Consider the following 20,360-nt stretch of genomic DNA (forward strand, 5'->3'; position numbering starts at 1 on the left):
ACAGAACTGGGGAGCATAGCCCCATCTCTCCTCTTCCAGGATTGGTCTCACCCTCTTCCCTGATCTATACCCAGCTACCACCCCAGGCCATCATCGCTCACTTCCTATCCCTCCCCTCACCGATGCTGGGAGAAGCCTCAGACTCCGGAGGATGCTCTGATCCCAGGAAGCACAGAGTAAAGGCTACACTGCAGGCTGGCATGGCCATGAGCTATCCAAGCCTTTTGACTTTGGGTAACATGGATGATTTAGGGCTTCCCTCTTGACAGTGTGACTTTGGAGTTTAGAATCTGGTGTCCTGGGATTTAGGCCAAACACAGTCCATGCTAGTTCTTAAGCAAAAAGCTGGACTGGCTCAAATACCTCTGGAAGGATGCACGAGAAAATCGGGCAGAAAACTGGGTGGCTGGGAGAGAGCTGTTTACTATATGTCCTTTGGGGCTTTTGCATTGTGTACCATGTTCACGTACTAAAGCAGGGGTCCCCAACCCCCAGGCCACGGACTGATACTGTTCCGTGGCCTGTTAGGAACCGGCTTGCACAGCAGGAAGTGAGCGGTGGCAAGCAAGCAAAGCTTCATCTGTATTTAGAGCTGCATCCATCGCTCGCGTTACTGCCTGAGCTCCACCTCCTGTCAGCATTATGGTGTGTTGTATAATTATTTCATTATATATTACAATGTAATAACAATAGAAATAAAGTGCACAATAAATGTAATGAGCTTGAATCCCCCGAAACCATCCCCCCTCCCACCGGTCTGTGGAAAAATTGGCTTCCACGAAACCGGTTCCTGGTACCAAAAAGTTTGGGGACTGCTGTATTAAAGGTTCAGAGAGAGAGAGAGAGAGAGAGAGAGAGAGAGAGAGATGGAATATTCTGTAATTTTGTAAATCTTCTACCTGTTGAATATAGGGAAGAGTCCTTTGTCTCGCTCCTCCAAGGCAGAAGGGACAGTGAGGCAGCTGCATTGGGGAGGCCTCATCTGGGTCCAACTTCAGGCTTAGAAGGGGCTGTTAGAGGCAGGTGGCTGCTTGGGGAGATTTTCCAAGTGTCTGAATGAATTGGAATCTTGCACTAAAAGGTGACACGTTGCTGAGTGCAGTGATCCAGGAGGAAGGAGGGGGGACCTGTGACCCTCTAGGCCTGGAAGGCCACTCTCCCATCTCATGGACAGTTAAGCCCCTCCGTACCAGAGAGGTCGACATGGGCGGGTCGTTCGGCCACCTTTGCACTGGGACCCAACACCAGGGGGCTGCCCTGAACCAGCACCCCGGGGGCCCAGTGTCCTTTCTGGTAGATGCCAGAAACTGCCTCCAATTTCCAGGTAATGTGTATTAGTCTTAGTACATTTGTTTCTTTATTTTATTTTTAAAAATATTTATTTATTTATTTTTGGCTGTGTTGGGTCTTTGCTGCTGCGCGCAGGCTTTCTCTACTTGTGGCGCACAGGTTTTCTCTAGTTGCGGTGAGTGGGGGCTCTTCTTCGTTGCGGTGCACGGGCTTCTCATTGCAGTGGCTTCTCTTGTTGCGGAGCACGGGTTATAGGCGCTTGGGCTTCTGTAGTTGCAGCACGCGGGCTCAGTAGTTGTGGCGCACGGGCTTAGTTGCTGTGCAGCATGTGAGATCTTCCCGGACCAGGGCTCAAACCCATGTCCCCTGCATATTGGCAGGCGGATTCTTAACCACAGGGGAGTCCCCATTTTTTTCTTTAAAAACATTTCTTTCTTTTTTGTTCTAAGTTCTTGCATTTATATCATGTGTTGAAGTTTGCACAGCACTTTCACATAGTATTACCAATGGCTCCCTGTTGCCCAAAGTCCAAAGCCTTAGTGGAATGTCTAGCCCTTAAATCTGCTTTTCGCCCCACATCTTGACACTCTCCCCTGCACACCCTGCATTCCAGCCTGTGCTGACCACCTGCTGCTCCTAAACAGGCTGTGCAATTTCTCGTCTCCCTTTGCTCCATTGTTTAGTGTTACCCCTTTCTCCTCCTCTGCCTGGAGAATTCTTTTCTTTTTTTTTTTTTTTGCGGTACGCGGGCCTCTCACTGTTGTGGCCTCTCCCGTTGCGGAGCACAGGCTCCGGATGTGCGGGCTCAGCGGCCATGGCTCATGGGCCCAGCCTCTCCGCGGCATGTGGGATCTTCCCGGACCGGGGCACGAACCCATGTCCCCTGCATCGGCAGGCGGACTCTCAACCACTGCGCCACCAGGGAAGCCCTGCCTGGAGAATTCTTGCCCATTTAAATCCCTAGGTCAAATGTCATTTCTTTGGTGAGAACTTTCTAGATGACTCTCTCCTGTTTGTGAGCCCTGAAGACCCAAACTTAAACCCTCTCAAGGCCACACCCATTAGGACGGCTATTACCAAAAACAAACCGCAAAAAACCTAGAAAATAACAAGTGTTAGCTAAGTGGAGAAATTGGAACTCTTATGCATTGCTGATGGGAATGTAAAATGATGCAGCTGCTATGGAAATTAACATGGCAGTTCTTAAAGAATTTCACATAAAATTAGCATAGGATGCAGCAATTCAACTTCTGGGTATATACCTAAAAGAATTGTAAGCAGGGACTCAAACAGATATTTGTACATCCATGTTCATAGCATCATTATTCACAATAGCCAAAGGGTGAAAGCAAACCAAGTGTCCATCAAGAGGGATGAGTGAATAAATAAAAGGTAGTATATATATATATATATATATATATATATATATATACACACACACACAATGGTACAGCCTTAAAAAAAAGAAGGAAATTCTGACGCATGCTACAACGTGAATGAACCTTAAATACATTATGCTAAGTATAACAAGCCAGTCATAAAAAGACAAATACTGTATGATTTCACTTATATGAGTTTCCTAGAGTAGTCAAATCCATAGAGACAGGAAGTGGAATGGTGGTTGCCAGGGGCTGGGAGAAGGATGGGAGTGGGGAGTTATTATTTAATGAGTTCAGAGAACTAATTTAGGAAGATGAAAAGTTCTGGATACGGATGGTGGTGATGGCTGCACAACGTGAGTGTACTTAATGCCTCTGAACTAGTTAATAGTTAAAATGATACATTTTATGTTATGTATATACATAACTGTCACCATTTACATATATATGTAAATATATATATGTAAATATATATATGTAAATATATATATATGTAATTTCTCAAGGCACTCAAGGTCCATCAGGGTCCTCTGAGCATTCCTATGCCCAGTACAATACTTGACCTGAACTGGTGCTCAGTAAATGTTTGTGGATATGAAAGGGGGTGCAAAGTTGATGGTGGGGGTCAGGTGCAGGTACCAGGCTGGCCCACATGCCAACTTCTCTCTTCCAGCACATCCAATTTTCCCCTGCACCTACTGCTCCAGTGAAGGGAGGGTTCTAGACATCTATCCAAAGCTGTGGGGAGACCCCTGGCCAGCATCAATGAGCGAGCTTCCAGGAATGAGAGGGACTTGCCCGCAACATGTACTATATAGGTCACACAAAAGGAAGAACTTCCTTTCATGATATAGTGAGACACCGGAAGTTCTGAGAGCCTAAAGCTTTGAAGGTCACACACCTACTTGTCTACATGTAGGTGTGGTCTTTTGAGAAAGTTGACAGATCAGGTGGTCTTCATAGGTCCTTTTCATCTCTACAATATTACAGTTTTCATAACCTAAAGAGGAACATGGGGGAAAAAGTTAGCTCCTACCTCTGTCATTTAATGAGCAAAACCAAAACAAAATGTGGGTTATGCCACATGTACCTCATATATTTAAGTCATTTCTCAAAAGCTTATACATCCTAGGATCCTAAATTCATTACTGCTTAAATGGCTTTATTCATTGCCTTTAACTCTCTGTCTTGGAGGAAGAGTCTTTGGAATTTGAGTAAGATGCAGATTGCAGACTGTTTCCTTCTCCTGAGCCAAATGCAACTTACAGGAGCATTTAGGAACATGGACTTTGACATGAGCGGAAACAGCATGAGTTTTGAATTCCAGCTCTTCTGCTCTAGTGTGATGACTTTGGCCGGGTATTTAACCTTTCTGAGCCACAGTGCTTTCAATGATTGGAATAGCAGAAATAATACTAAGTACAGCCTGTCGAAAGGATTGAAAGAGATGACTGGTATGAATGTACCTGCTGCATAATAACTGCTCCACAGAGGCCAATCAGTATGTGTCAGTAACAGCTCAAAACTTGGCACGGGAATATTAATCTAGGGAATATTATCTCCCCCTTCATTATACAAAAAGAATGCAGAGGTGCAGTTATTATAGTAGTAAGTGGTAGAGGTGGGATTTGAACCCAGGACTTGATTCCGCCATGTTCCGCTGCCTCAAAATTATGGTCTCACGGGAAGCTGTTTATTCTTATACACTTAGGAAATCGCTACCCAGTCCCCCCCCCCATCTCTTCCTACCTTTCCTACCTTCCCACTCCCATTTACTCATCTTAAGTGAGGGATGGAAAAAAATTCCAGGGCTCAGCAGGTTACCAGACAAAGACCAATGACCCTTTGGGTTGACACACCCTGGTTGTGTTCCTGGATGGCAAATCCCCTTTACCTTTCTCCCTTCCCCATTTCACTATCCAGGCTGAATGCTCATCTGAATTGCAATTGACATGCCAGATACAGGCTAGACTGGAGGGGCAAAGCTTTTAATATGGGACAACAGTCTTGGGCTATCTTGACTACGGTGGAATATTTACCCCTTTCCTCTCCATTTCCCATACTAAGGCACAGAATTTACAGTTAGGCAACCTGTAGTCTTAATTAGTCCCGTTTTCCGTCCCTTTGGACCAGGTCATGTCTGTCGATGTGCTGAGGCTAAGTTTCTGTTCCCCCTTAGGTACTTCCTTCTTTCTCTTTCCCTCTGCTCCAGCTGCTCCCTGCTGTGGCATTAAACAGTCAAAGGATGGGGTGCAGGAGCATTGGGGTGGAGGAGCAGAGCATTTCTTCCCCTCTGAGATGTCCTCACATAGGGCATTGCCCACAATATTTACTTTGGATAAAATTTCTTTCTGTGGATCAGTCCTTAGCACTTTCAGAGATTTCAGAAATTTTGTGATGAATAATTCTTATATATCTGTCATTTTTGCTTTGGAGAATTTCTCAATCTCTCAAAGAAAAACTAGCCTATAAGATGAAGACTATCTCTCCCTGGCCTCAAGTCATTTTCCTTTCCAAGAGTGAGCTTTCAGTGAAGAGAGCTTTTCCTGTGCATCGTGCTGCCTTCGGCAGTATTTTGTGTGCTCCAGCAATAGATACAAAGTCCACTTTATCTGTGTGCATATATCTATCCAACAGCTTGCGGATGATCGTATTTCATCAAGAGCATGTTATCTGAAAATTTGCAGGAAATTCACCTCCATAGATTTTCACCCTTTGTCATCCATTCATAATGCCGTATCACAGCAAAATAGGAAATTTTTACTCTCTGATGGTGGAAGGCAGGACGGGGGAAGCCTTGAGAAGAGATATTGCCATGGATTCACAAGTAATCCTATCCTATAACCCAGTCATGCAAATTAACACGGACCTATACTCTGTAACAGATTAGGTCAAGATTGAAGGAAATTGAGGTGTGGGAGATTTAAAGTTTATCTAAAATGGAAAGTATAGGCCATACCTCTTTAGGTCATTCCTGCCCGGAAATGGCAAGATACCATATTTTGGACATCAAGAAGGATATGTGGGTGTATGTCTGCTTAGGATTTAGAGTGGGGGCCATGAAAATGGACTTTGGGTCAGAAAGACCTGGGTTCTGTGCTTTGCTAACTATGTACCCCTAGGAAAGTTATTCAATTTCTCTAGGACTAAGTTTCCTCATTTTTAAAATAGATAAATGAGGATAACAGTACGTATCTCATAGGGTTGTATAATAGTTAGAATGGGATTTGGATGTGAGTGATAGAAAACTTAGAACATCAGTTGCTGTAATAAGAAGGACATTTATTTCTATTTCATATAAAGGCTGGGTAAGTTGTTTAGGGCTGATACGTTGGATCCAGGCTCCATCTTCTATGCATACTCCATGGATAGAAGGACATAGACTCTTTCTATCCTTTTGCTCTGTCATCCTCAACCTGTGGTCTCCAAATTCATGATTCAAGATGGCTGCTCAAGCTCCAGCCATTACATTAAAAAAAAAAATTATTTATTGACTGCATTGGGCCTTAGTTGCTGCACGTGGGCTCTTCGCTGCAGTGCTCGGGATTCTCTCTAGTTGTGGTGCGCGAGGGCTCCAGAACTCGGGCTCAGTAGTTGTGGCGCGTGGGCTTAGTAATGCCCAGCGGCATGTGGGATCTTAGTTCCCCAACCAGGGACTGAACTGGCGTCCCCTACATCGCAAGATGGATTCTTAACCACTGGACCACCAGGGAAGTTCCTCCAGCCATTACATTTTTATTCCAGCCACCAGGAAGGAGAAAAGAGGACGAGAAGGAGGAGGACTTACCTCTTTTCTCAACAGCTTCCATTTACAAGTCATGAACACAGACAGCTGTAATGGAGGCTGGGAAATGTACTTTTTATTCCGGGCAGTCATGTGCTTAGCTAAATACTGAAGATTATTTACTATCAAAGAGGGGGAAATGGATACTGGCGGAAACAGCCAGCAATCTCTACCACAGACCCTCATGAGATTTAAATGAGACAATGGCAGGCTGAGCACAGTGTTGGGTATAGAGTAAGCACTCAATAATCGCCATCATTATCATCATCGTCACCATCATCATGAGGAGGTGGCAAATACTCTGAAACTATGACAAGACATTTCCTTATTTTAACCTCATCTTTCTGATAAAGTCATCCATATCCACCTCGCTTTTTTTTTTTTTTTTTTTTTTTTTTTGCGGTACGCGGGCCTCTCTCTGTTGTGGCCTCTCCCGTTGGGAGCACAGGCTCCGGACGCGCAGGCTCAGCGGCCATGGCTCACGGGCCCAGCCGCTCCGCGGTATGTGGGATCTTCCCGGACCGGGGCACGAACCCGTGTCCCCTGCATCGGCAGGCGGACTCTCAACCACTGTGCCACCAGGGAACCCTATCCACCTCCCTTTTAAGACACTATGAGCTTCACCTTTTATGAAGGTCAGACACCTTTATGTGTCCTTATGAAATAAAACTACATAAAAGGAAAGCAAAGGAATAATGAACCTAGGATTCAAGATAATGGTTATATTGGCCAGAGAAAACAGAGGTGGGTTGGGGATGAATGAAGGAACCACCTAGTTAGATGTACACTACTGTCAAAGTGCTAGTTTTCATTTTGGGTAGTGGATTCACAGGTGCCTACTGCATTATTAAAAATAACTAAGGACTTTCCTGGTGGTCCAGTGGTTAGGACTTGGCACTTTCACTGCCATGGCCTGGGTTCAATCCCTGGTCAGGGAACTAACATCCCTGCAAGGCGCAGCCAAAAAACCTGCCCCAAAACAAAACAAAACAAAACAACCAAACTAATAGCTAATTAAATAAAAGCAGAGATGGACCAATGATTCAATGATGAGGAGGATTATAATTAACCAAATTCTATGTACCTGAGGTCTTTCAATTGTCTTTGTGTGTACAGTATTCATGGCATATGTGTTTGCATGTCAATAGTAGACAAAAATAGTACTTTCTATTTGCATAGACTTTTAACTTTTGAAGTGCTTCTACATATCCATAAAAATTGTTTAAGTAGTTCATTACAGATGGTTGAGAGCTTGGTATTATACAAATAGGACTTTGGACTTCCATGTCCTAAGGAAAAATATTTTATTTTATTCTTACAATAGCTCTACAAGGGAGGCAGGACAGATGTTAACATCACTGTTGGACAGATGAGAAAGAGGGAACTGAGAGGGCTCGGGACTTGCATGAGGTTACATAGTTAGTTAGGACTGGAATGGAACTTAAGACTCTGGATCTCTTGCCCGTCTTAGGTTCTTCCTTTAGCCCATCTCACTCCCCAGTTATTATCCATCCATTAGACATTTATTTCATGTCTGTTACATGCCAGGCACATTGCACTTATGTCTTTGTGTTGATATATGTATATGTTTTCTGGGTGCTGTGTGTGCAGCTTCTGTAATCTCTATGTACTGAGTCCTTGTGTGCCCCCTGGGCCTAACTGGTCCTTGTAATTCCAGAAGGAAGCCCCAGCTGTGGTTTCAGTTGTCTAGTTATTCCTAGGTCACTGGGCTGCAGCATCTCCCCAGAGTCCCAGCTAGATAGGAAGGCAGCTTTGATATCAGGGGCAGATCCCCATGCAGTGGGCACAGAGCAGAGGAGCAAGCCAGCAATGCCTCAGTCATTATAAGATTTACTATTTCATGATCATTTCTAGCTTTGGGGGAGTTCTCATGAGCACTACCTCATTTAATTCTCACTCAGCCCCGATATTCAATTTTATTATTTTTCTCCTTGTTTCAGATACAAAGAGGAGAGACTTGAACTCAGGTCATTTGTCTCTAAATTCTGTTCTCTTTCCACTGTGCCTTCTGTCTCTGAAAGGGCAAAAAGAGCTTATCCTCTTTCTAGCCGTGTGGAGGGGAGCAGGTGAGAACTCAGTACCAGGCAGTAGGAAGCCACTGGTGACCCTCTGCAGAGGAAAAAAGACCAACTCTCAGCCCTGCACAGCCCCAGTCCAGCTGAGATGAGAAGCAAGGAGCAGGTGCTTCCACCTCCCCATCCCTGCGTCCTTCTCTCAGTCCTTGGGCTTCTCCCTTGCGCGCCTAAGGGAAGTGATAGTAGTGCTGCAGAACGGGTGAGGTGTTTTCCAATCTCTGTGGCCGTAGGCTGTCTTTTTATCTTTGAGGAGTCAGAGGAATGGGGAACTGTCTAACTTATCCACCCTCTAGCATGAGAGGAGAGCTTCCACCACCTGCTATTGCAGAGGAGAATCCCTCTGCCCTCACCTCCCAGACTTGTGCCAGTGCCACTCTCTTGATGCTGTCTGCTTGTACCTCTCTTCTCCCCCACAGATCAACACCATCCACCACTGCAGGCCTGAGCACGGCACCTTGCACAAAGTCAAGGTGTACACTAAATTAACTGTGCTCAGAAAGAGCGAGTATTTGTGTTAGGGGACTCATATTTCTCCTTGGTCCATGGAGTGGGCCCTGGAGTGAGTCCCAGGAAGGGACTCTGCTGGGAGGGTAACTTCTACCTTTCAGGCTACCCTTCACTCCATCCTTGCCTGGGCTCGGTCCCCAGGGCACCTCTCCTTAGGATGTTCCCTCCTCTGCTTCTCCCTGAGCTAGGTCTCCCTGTACAAGGGGGCTCTAGAGTGTTGGGGGAACGTGTTAGGGGCCACGTGTGGCCATAGGTAAAGTCACATTCTCTAATTCGGCCTTATCAGTAATTAAGCTGAGGTTTTGTCTTCACCTCAGGCTCCTTGTCTTATTTCTGAGCTGTTTTACTAGTCAGAGTGGGGAGGAGGTCAGCAGGAATTTATTTCATGATCATCCCCCAAACCCCATCAGAATATGTATCGACACCCTCTGGCAGCTTAAATTTAGGGCCTCCCCAATCTCCTCCCCTGATCTGGGCTATGCTTAGGTCCAGCTAGATCCTTAGTATCTTCCTCAGAGACCGGGGGCTAAATTGGACTAGAACTTGGCTTCTTCAAAAATACCCATTTCTTATGGCTGTAGGTTTAGGGCCTAACTTTTCCACATTTGAAATCAGGACCTATTCCCCAGACCTTCCCTTTTTGGTACATTGTCTCAGGGAATTCTCTCCACACCCTATTCTTCCCACTGGGAGAGGTGCACCGAATTTGTGAGAAAAGAAATGCAAAACTCAGAGGAAAGTGTTCAAGTTAAAATATTCCATATTTGCCTCACCCTATTCCGAGAATGAGTGGCCTCTGTAATTCCAGGTCACCCCGGAGGTCTCATCTGGCGCATACTTGCTAGTCATCCCCCGCCTTCGAAATACACCCTCAGCTGCTGCTCTCTAAAAGAGCCAGACAATTGGAGAAAAGTGGATTATCTATCTGATTATGCAGCTACTTTCATACGCCTCCCCTTTCCCTTTGCGTGGCCCTGATTATTTAAGAACTAAGATTTCTCGGTCCCCGCTCCTTGTCCCCAGCCCCAGTCCCCAGCTTTGGCCCTTCAAGCTCCGGAAGCCTCGCGTCCTCCCCTTTAAGGCCAGCCCCTCCCCCACGCCCACGCCTCCCCAGCTCCGTCCCGCCTCCCCAAGCCCTGCCCCCTCCGACCCTCCCCTTTAAGGACCGGCCCCGGACGCAGACGAGGCTGTGACGCGGCCGCCGGCCCTCGGGCTGGGTACTTTGTCGCGCGGCCGCTTCCCCCCCGGCCGGGGCCCCTCCGTCCCGCGTTCCACCGAGCGCCTGGCCCCCGGGGGGAGGGTGGGAGGGAGGGAGCAGGGCCGGTGGGCGCCAGCGGCGCACAGCGGGACCCACGGAGCCCCGCGACCCGCCGAGCCTGGAGCCGGGCCGGGGCGGGGAAGCCGGCTCCAGCCCGGACCAAACTTCGCAGCCGGGCTCGGGGTGGCGGGGAACCCGTCCGGAGCCGGAGGAGGGGCCCGCCGCGGGCCCTCCCGCCGCTGCTCTCGCGCCTACGGGCACCATGCTGTCCAACTCCGGTGCTGTTCCCCAGCCCGCCGCCGCCGCCGCCGCCACCGCACCATGCTGTCCAACGCCGGCGATGTTCCCCAACCCGCCGCCGCCGCCGCCGCCGCAGCCCCCCGCCCCGGCCCAACCTCACCCCCCGACCCAGCCGCCGCCGCAGCCCCCGCAGCAGTTCCCCCAGTTCCACGTCAAGTCGAGCCTGCAGATCAAGAAGAACGCCATCATCGACGACTACAAGGTCACCACCCAGGTCCTGGGACTGGGCATCAACGGGAAAGTTTTGCAGATCTTCAACAAGAGGACCCAGGAGAAATTCGCCCTAAAAGTAGGTTTGGGGCCCGAGGGAGGGGAGGACGGGCGGATGGGGTCTCCCGGGGACACCCCTGACACTCCGCAGCGGCCTAAGCTCTCGGTGGCTCAGCGTGGTCGCGCCGACGCTTTCCTCGGTCTGGCGTCGGAACCGCGGAGGAGTGGCCGCGGCGGGGCTGCCCGTCCCGCGCGCGTGAGGGGTGCCAAGTGCGCGGCAGGGGGCGGGGGGCAGCGGGAAGGTCAGGTCCCGGCGGACCACACAGCCGAGACCGAGTTTCCGGTCACCTCCGGGTGTGAGTGGCGGGGACTCGAGAGGACTCGTGAGGACCCTGCCATTTTGGGTTTGAGCGGCATCCAGCCGAGTCGCAACGGTTGGCTTCGGGACCACTTCTGCTAATTTTCCCCCTAGTCTCATGGAAGTGATTTTCGGGGGTTGTGGTTCCCTATCCTCTCCTCCCTTCTTTCTTTCTGTGGTCACAAAAGGCCCATTACTCATTGAGCTGGTTGGTCGGTTGGTTTGGAGAAGTCGTATCTCAGAGGTTTATTTAGCCTCGCTCCTTATTTGGGAGCCGGAATGTGTGATTTCACTTCCCTGGGCCTTGCGAGTGCGGCTGTGCTGCCTTGGGGCGCGCCGGCCGGGGAGGTGCAAGGCTGGAGATTCCGCTGGGACACCGACACCCCCCCATCCCCACCGCGACCGCCCCGGGCGCGGGGGAGGGTTTGTTTTGATCCGAGAGCGTGCCCCCTCCTACCTTCAGTGCCTGTGAGGCTCCAGATGGGAGGCCAGCAGGCTCCTTCGCGGTGTCTGCTGTTCCCATAGCTCCATTGATCATTGTAAACCGGGTCCGTAAACCACGGCTTGGCCCAGTGCTGATTCCGCAAATCGGAGATGGCCACTTGAGTCCTGGACAAGGGCGATTGGTGGACAGAGGAGGGAGCGTTTTCCTAGAGCTGGGGAAAACCAACCTCTTTCTTTCTTTCTTTTTCTTTTCTTTTTTAAGGGGATCTGGTAGGGGGGAGAATGGGGATTTCAGTGAGAGTATCTACTTCGGAAGTTAAACAGAATGGACTTGGAGGTCTGATGAGTCGCCAGTGCAGTGTGAGCCAATGTTCAGGGTCATGAAGAAGGTTTTCCCCAAAGAGGGGTTTCAGATCAAACCACATCTCTAAAGGTGACCAAAAATGCCTTTTTCCCCTGGGGTGTCTTAATGATTGGAGGAGGAGTAAAATACTTCCTGTGTTATATTTTCTTTTCCCCCTCAATCCCTGTGGCTAGCTGTGTTTCAGCTAGTCATACAAAACTCAGATATGTGTTATGGGTGGAAATGTTGGAATATATAATTAGATAGAATAAGACCCTGGTACTTGGGGGTTGTAGAAGACAAACATGTTCAACTTAACAGATTTTAAGGCCTCTGAAATTATTTTCTTGCTGCTTTCATCCTCCCTTTTGGGGGAGAACTTCAGCTAGCCTCAACACTGTCAGATTTGTTTGGTTTTTACTATAAGCTGTTGCTGAGGGCTTTTGGTTGTTTGATGTCGACTTTTGGAGAAGGAATATATCAGTATCCTGAACCCTTTAATACTTGTGCCTTAGACCGTTCTTTCCCTGCTCATAACTGGGGGCAGGGAAGGAGAGTGGTTGTTTGACCCCGTGGCTCTGACCTCGGGGAGTGGAGTTGAGTGGATACTGTTTGACCACAGTTAACCTGTACTGTTGAGGAAGTGATGGACATTCTTTCCAGAAGAGTTTTCTATCCCCTCTGAGACGCCATCTGCCTTCACCCATCAGCAGTTTGGGGACACTGGCTGCTCATCTTCTTGGATAACTGGAATATGGTATAAAGACATCAGAACAAAAGCTCTCAACTTCTGCTCCTTATTCTATTTAATAGACACAGAAAACCACCCTCTAAAATGCTTTTGGGTGGCAATTCAGATTTCTATTGTAATTAATAGGAGAGAGATTTGGATTTTTTTCTCCCTTTGAATGGTTTTGAAAGGAAAGATCCAGCAGTATTTTATTTTGTTTTATTTTTTTAACGTCTTTATTGGAGTATAATTGCTTTACAATGGTGTGTTAGTTTCTGCTTTATAACAAAGTGAATCAGCTATACCTATACATATGTTCCCATATCTCCTCCCTCTTGCATCTCCCTCCCTCCCACCCTCCCTATCCCACCCCTCTAGGTGGTCACAAAGCACCGAGCTGATCTCCCTGGGCTAAAGATCCAGGAGTATTTTAAATAACACTCATAGTTTGTCCTTCTCAGGTTAGAAGTGGATGAAGATTGAAGTCAGAGTGTGTTTTGACAGGCAGCCTGCTCCCAGATCTTACAAGTTGACTCAACTGTTAAACTGTAGATTTCCCACATATCTTTGTGTAAAAACTTAATAATAGAGGAAGAAAGAAGGGATGAGGCATTCAGAGACTGATAGCAGTGTCAACAGCGCTTCCAATATCCAAATACTGGCTGAGACATAATTATAGCTGTGGGGGGAATCTGGTTCACAGAATTCTGTTCCAGAGACACACACCAAAGAGATTTCTAGATCTTGAATCTTGATTAACTTAACCATAGGTGCTGAGTACTGAAATGATTTTCAAAACCAGGAGTGTTTTGATTATTAAGCAAGGGAGGAAGATGTGGTGGGGCAGGAGGGATTGCCTCATCGGAAAGGTGCCTGAAGAAAAAGGGAGGAGACCTCTGCTCTACCCGGGGTGTTAGGCCATTCCTGGGGAGTTAGGTCAAAGAGCTGTAGAGCAGCAGCAGGGCCTGTCATGGGGGTTCTGATATCTGCTATCTCACAGCCCTGAGAGTTGGTGAGAGGTGGCGGCTGCCTTGATGCCCTGCTCCCTGTCTGTGGTCTGGTGACCTCTTAGTCCTATTAAATGTAATCAGTGCTTTAAAAAATAGTCCCGTTCCGCCCTGCTATTTCTCTACCTCCACCTGAGAGAGGTAACATTTACATGCTTTTTGGTGGGTGCTGTGACCTTGCCTCACCATCTCTCCTGGCTGCTTTTGCGAAGATCTGAGTCATACTTATACTTCTCTCAGAGTTGGAAGGGACTTTAGAGGTCATCTCATCCAACCCCTTCATTTTGCAGATGAGAAGACCAAGGCCCAGAGCAAGGCTTGCTTGAGGTAATACAGCCATGCACTGGGCAGAACCAGGATTAGCACCCAGGACGCCTGACCGCTTCCCACTTGGGTACTGCACTGACATCAGCAGGCTTGGCCCTGGGACGGGCTGCTGCTCCGGAGCCTCTCAAGCCCGAGGAGCTACTGTCACCGCAGGCCCTCCTTGACTGTCGGCCAGGGGGTGCTGGGTAGGGACTTAGCGGCTTCCCAGCAGAGGTTGCCAGAGTTGGAGAGGCAGCTTATAAACCAACTCAGCAGCTCCATGAGTTTTGAATCTTCAGTAACAAACATTTTTTTTTTTTACCACACCCTCCCCTTTTTAGGAAGTGTTTGCTAGAAACCTTATTTACTAGTATTATTTTTTGTGCAAGAACATGAGAATTCTATTCACTATTTCTTTGGTAGGGACGCCTGGTCTCAGCTCACTTGTGCAGTAATTGGTCCTATTCCCTGTGGGGTTCCTCAGTTGCTTACTGCTTCATTGTGTCATGGTGACTCCTAGGTATTAGCTGAACAAATTTAATTAAAGCCAGCACCGTTGTCCCTCTCTGCCGTGTGACTCTGATTCGGTGAAGCATATTATTGCTTTACAAAATATAGAATGTTGTCATAACTTACCTCTGTTTGTCTTTCCGTTGTGTGGATTAGAGGAAGCAAAGTACTGTTCCTTCTCCTTGCCTTTCTCCAGCAGTCCTCCCTCCAGGTGACTTTGTGTCACCGCCATGTGGCTTCCTTGGTGTTCTGAAGGGGAGCTGATCAGAACCTCTCATGGTTGAGAGGGAGAGCCGGGGCTCCCACATCCCCACAGTGCAGGCTGCACCCTCTCCAGCACGCCTCGTGCTGTGTACCGGTCGGGGAGCAAGAGAGTTTGTGGCTGGGTGAGGGGCAGTTTGCTGGATGGAATCACAAGGTGAGGAAAGTTTCATTAATCAACCAATCTCTTTTATCTCCACTGTTGTTACAGTAGTTAACAGTTCTCTGAGCATCCTACCATATGCTTTGTTGTATGGAGGATACAGACATTGAAAGTGGCCTTAAAATTTTGGAGGTCAGGAAGCTTATTTGGAGAAGGTGAAATTAACAAATGTAGTCTAGGGCTGTACTGTCCAGTATGGTAGCCAATGCCCATGTATAGCTATTTAAAATTAGCTAAAATTGATTAATTAAATTAAGCTAAGCTAAATTTAAAAATCAGTTGCTAGCCACATGTCAGGTGTTCAGTAGCTACATGTGGCTAATGGTTACTGAATTGGACAGTGGAGAAGAACATTTTTGACCTTGTAGAAAGTTCTATTGTACTTTGCTGGTCTAGGGGTTAAATTGTGTGGTTGGGAATAGAAGAACTTTGAAGAGGCAATCTGTGAGGACCGAAGGAGCTGAGGGCAGTCTCTGAGGAATGAGCACATCTGCAGGAGGTGATGGTGGCGTTGCCCTCGGGGCAGCTGAGGGGAGAGTGGATCAGTTGGTAAGGAGCAAGTGGGGCTGGTGACTCAGAATTGAGCCTAACCGATCTTTGTGTTAAAAGCAGGTTTTAAAGTGTTTGAGGAGCATGAAGTAAACAAACAGGATGTTATAAAGAAAGGTTACAAATCTCTAAGGTTGGGGCTTGTGGTTTTTTGAGGGAAGGTGTAGCTTCTGGGTTCAGAGACCCTGTTCTTTGCTTTGGGCCCTACCCTGGTTGCTGTCTACTGCAGCAGGGCTCTTGACATCCACTGAGGCAGGATCAAAGCCGGGGCGGCTCATGGTTCTTTTTCACTTATGAATTCTGGGCTTTGATAGAGCTTGAAAATAATCTCCAGCTAAGATGTGGGATCAGTGGCTGACAAAAGGGGGAGAAAAGCAGCCCCAGGCCTCAGGACCAAATATTGATGGGTGCCTGGGAAATGAAGGGGTCCTTTTTAGAGGATGAAGGTATTGGTATTCATAATTAAGATGTTTTGACTGCTTGGAATCTGAGGAGTTGGGCCATCATCAGTTGACGATTTTATTTAAGAAGCAGGTGCAGGGGATTCTGGGAGAAGCCTGGAGGAGCCAAGCTTCACGACTGCTGGAGGCAAACTTAACCCTTGGCCACATCCTGGGGATGATGGAGGCCCCCTCCCTACCTGCAGAGCCCAGGGATGTGTGGAGTCTGTGCCAAGAGGAATGCCAGCCATGGCGGGGAAGACAGGGCATCAGTATCTGCATCTGAGTCCTCTCACGATTCCCAAGTGGCCCTCCTGTGCTCTGATGCAGGACTCTCCCTGGTAGTTTGACATCTGTGGCACAGGATTCATACTTTCCTACTCCCTCTCCTCTGCATGAGGCCTTCCCAAGGATCCTGTGGGGTCTCTTTTTTCCCCTCCTCCCTGTGCTGCACCTTTCCAGTTGCTGCAGTGTCCTGGACAGAAGTGGGTGGGCAGGGCAGAGCTGTTCTTCGTGTATGAAGGGGCTGCAGCTGCTCTTGGTAATGAAATAAGGCTCAGTGGCAAAGAGACCCACAACTCATAGTTCCTTAGAGCTCACAACACTCCCTGCTTATCTTTCTTGACCCTTTCCACCTCACCGAGGAAGAGGCTGGGCCAGTCCAGAAAGATTCAGTGGTATATCCAAGGTCTTATGTGGTATCAGCATCAGAGCCGTGTCTTGGGACCTGGTTCACTGGGACCTCCTCTTGGTCTGGGTTCCTTTGGTGTTTTGGTTGCTAGAGGTAAGAGTATGGGGATTGTGGAGCTGGCAGTGCAAAACTCATCTCCACTAACTGGTCACTAGGATCTTTCTACATTAGTCATCTTAGAAACGGGGACATTGGTATTGAGATGGGACCATGCCACTGAGCAGCTCGATGTACACCAGATATGTAACCAAAATCAGATTTTATACCTTTTCTAGTCCTTAGGGGAATAGTGATATTTTGTGTTTTAAGATATGTATGGATATAAATATCTAGGGATGAACCCGATACCATGGGTTATGTGCTAGATTCGAAAGAGAGAGAGAGAGAGAGAGAGAAAGGAAGAAAGATAGAGCTAGTCTTGGTGCCCTGCTAACTAGCTGTGTGACTTTGAACAGGTCAGTTAAACTTTCTAGGCCTCAGTGTACACATCAGAAGGTCAGGCTGCCAGTGGCTCCTGGGACACGGCAGTGTGGATAGTGGAGGGCTGTGCTGGAGGCAGGAGGCAGGAGAGCTTGCTGACTTGCTGCACGTCTGACCGTCGGCAGCGTCTGGGCCAGCCTGGATGCCCTTTTGATAGGCTCGCTGCTGCGTTGCAGGGCAGCTCCCGTCCACTTAATTAATAGCCATCCCTGACCAGCTGCGCCTTCCCTTGTGTGAAGACTTGGTGAGTGTTCCAGCAAGTGCCTCAGCAGAGAGGATGGACTGTGTAACTCAGTGGGGTGTGAATCCTCTCCTTCCTTGAAATCAGAAGAATCTTAGTGTTCTGGTGGCTCAGGGTAGAGATGGAAACTCTTCATTTTTTTTCGCCATCTGAAACTCCTTCCCGTTTGAAGTTACAGGGCCAAACATGGCTGCTGCGGTTGGCTGTGCAGGCTGTGCCCGGCACAGGGCACCTGGCTGAGGGAGGAGGAGGGCTCTAATCCAACTCACTGTCCATTTGTCAGGCTTTGCCTCGGTGTGTGACTGGGTCCATACAGATGGGTGCCTTCTTCTAATTCACTTGGAGTTATAGTATGGGTTTGGGGCTGTTCTGAGGTGAGAGCTGGGGACTGATTCCCAGAGTTTATGGGGAAGTTAGGATGTACATCCAGGTACCACTTCTTACCCGTAGGACTGGGTACTAAGGGATGTAAGGAGAATGAGGAAGCAAGAGGAGTGGGAGATGCCTAGCGAGGTCTGTTTTCGTTTCTCTTCTTCCTGCCATTCAGGGCTAAAGCAGTGCTTTTAGCCCTGGAGCTTTGGACTGAGGTCCTGAGTGCCAGGCCACAAGACTTTGTTGGAGGAAGAGGAGACTGAGTGGAAGCGGGGATAGGGTTGTGCTCCCCTCTGGCAGTGCAGAGTTCTTGGGGGTCTTTATTCTCTGATCCGGTAAACACCTTAATGTGCCGTCTGCCAGGTTGTATAGGCTGGGACGTGGCTCCAAGGTCAACTTTATCTGTAATTGACGTTCCCTTCTAAGACCAGCCAAGCTGTGTGTTCATTCCGCCAGGAACCTGAGCTGTCCAGAAGGATCGTATGAAAGGGCATCTTACTCTTGAGGGACGTTTCCAGGCATCTCCATGGCCAGTGTCCATCCAGGGCTCTTCCAGGGAGGTGAGGAGTGAAGGTGAAGCCTTTTCTGTCTCCGGGAAGATGTGGCGAACATCTCTGTTTGGCTTATGTCCGGGATGGTTCTTTTGAACCTGAAGCAAAGGCCAGATCTCTCTAGTCACAGGTAGAGGGGCGTGGGAGGAGAGCCCTTGACGGCCCCGCCAGCTTCTCCACCTTCATGCTCCTGTGGGGCTCCTTACCCTCCCGGGCCCTCCCAGGAGGTGATTGAGTTGATCACTTTGCTGCCATTTTGATTATTCATATTGTTATGAGGCTCCCAGCCCACACTGGACATGCGTAACCGGGCCTCCCGCCCAGGGCCCAGAACTGTCACTCAGCCCCTCTGTCTCAACGGCTAAAAATAAACCTGCCACTGCTGCAGTCTCCCCCCACAGCCAGGCCCTGACGCCTGTCCCAGGTCTTCCTGCCACACTGCTGAGCTGTGTCTCACACTCACTTGCACACCCTCCCCACCGGCCCCCTTCTCTTCCAGCCTGAGCTTGGTGGGTGGTTTGGGGCCAACTGGCTTTTCTGAGTGCTGAGAGTGAGCCGTGGCTGCTGCTTCTCCAGGTGTCGAGATTTATGTGTGGAGGCTCCGTGGAGCTCGGGGAAGGCTGAATTAGCCAGGGAGGAGGTGAGCGGGCTTGGCACCGTTAGACTGTGTGTGTGCTTGCATCCAGATCTGGCTTCCTCCAGACTCCACCCGCAAGCTAGCCTCCCTGGCAGAAGGAGTGTGGGGATGAGCAGAGGAGTCCAGCACGGCTGTTCCAGGCTCTCACCCAGCCACACGCCCTGTGGCTGCGGTGCTACCTGCCCCAGGACTCCTGCCCTGCTGCTAAGCTATACTCTCCACCTCCGAAGCATGGGGCTTCAGGTTACCAGATTCAAAAGTGTGACCTCATCTCTTTGGCTTCCAAGAATAACTGGGCCCTGGCTCTCAGGGCCTGTTTCGTGAGTCAGGCCATGGCCCCTCTGGCCCTCCCAGCTCAGCCACCTGCAGAATGTCACAGAGAGCATGGGTGTCTTCTACCTCCTGACTGTGGGGGGCAGGGCTGTTGGTGATCTGTGTCCCTTGTGGTCCATCGAGGTGGCCTCTTCCCCTACTGCCCGGGGATCCTGGGGCACTATAGAACGAGGAGAGGAAACGGGCTCGGGTAGCTGAGATACCTATTTAACTGATAGATACTGGGCAGAGTATTTCCTTTAGTTGACTTTGACATTCTCTTCTTTCTGATTTTTCTAATCCTTGGGCAGGTGTTGGTACTAATCCTGTTGGATAGGAGGATTCTGTGTTTTCTGGTATTAGGGTTTATCTGGGAGAAGGAGTGCATGGGAGAGGTAGGACTTGGGGGACCCACTGCTTTCAGCTAGAGTTACATACCCAGACCACGTCTCCATGACTGCCTACTCCTGTCTTTGCCCCTGGGGCCTCATTTCCTCTGCAGGGAGAGATTTATCTGCCAAGGCCCATTGGCCTCTGGAGGGGAGGAGTTGGGTGTAAATTGCTAAGAGTTTATTTTTAACTCTGACAGAAGGAGTCCCTGTCCTTGGAGTAGCCATGCCCTCCCTCTTCTCTCCCTCTCCTGGGCCTCCTTGCCTGGCTTCTGTAATTCTTAGAGGAAGGGATTTTTAAAGGAAGGATTTTAAAGGCAGTCTTCACAGGAGCCTTAGGTGAGGGAAGCGTTTCTAAGTGAAGAATCTGCAGATTGCTCGTCATGCCTGATTTCTGCAGAGTTCAAAGAGTTGGGGGGTGGGGCAGGAGAAAGAGGGGGAGCCCTGGGCGCTTGGAGCCACGTGTGTGGAACTTAGAGCATCCTAGGAATGCAGGTGGCCTGGTGGAGGGCCCGGTGTGCCCTGGAGCTTGCTGCAGTCAGGCTGCTGCCTGGGGGAGCAAGGTCTTCTTGTACCTTTCGTTGTGCTTCTCTCCTCACTGGCCCCCGGATCTGAGGAAGGCTGGAGGCCACGGGGCAAAATGAGTGCGTAGAGTAACCTGCTTTGCAAACTCTCATGCTTATGGAAATGTCGTTTTGCTATTCCCTTTGACTGCCAGGCTCCCCAGCACCATATCCCTTCCACTGGAGCCC

General features: G+C 49.0%; 1 protein-coding gene and 1 long non-coding RNA gene across 2 annotated transcripts in view; one reads left to right on the forward strand and one right to left on the reverse strand.

Moving 5' to 3' along the window:
• Positions 1 to 3,280: 3,280 nt before the first annotated feature.
• Positions 3,281 to 11,746, reverse strand: LOC132509291 (uncharacterized). Its single transcript, XR_009536947.1, has 3 exons — positions 11,640 to 11,746; positions 9,830 to 9,941; positions 3,281 to 3,669 (listed from the first exon to the last, which is right to left on the reverse strand). It is a non-coding gene; the product is annotated as an uncharacterized LOC132509291 (long non-coding RNA).
• The window catches only part of MAPKAPK2 (MAPK activated protein kinase 2), a 45,285-nt gene continuing 35,303 nt past the window's right edge, over positions 10,379 to 20,360 (forward strand). Inside the window, exon 1 of the mRNA XM_060130153.1 lies at positions 10,379 to 10,903. Coding sequence (XP_059986136.1) covers positions 10,577 to 10,903 — 327 coding nt within the window. The 5' untranslated portion in view covers positions 10,379 to 10,576. The remainder of the gene's footprint in view (positions 10,904 to 20,360) is intronic.

This window comes from Lagenorhynchus albirostris, chromosome 2 (genome assembly GCF_949774975.1).
Source record: "Lagenorhynchus albirostris chromosome 2, mLagAlb1.1, whole genome shotgun sequence".
NCBI lineage: Eukaryota > Metazoa > Chordata > Mammalia > Artiodactyla > Delphinidae > Lagenorhynchus > Lagenorhynchus albirostris.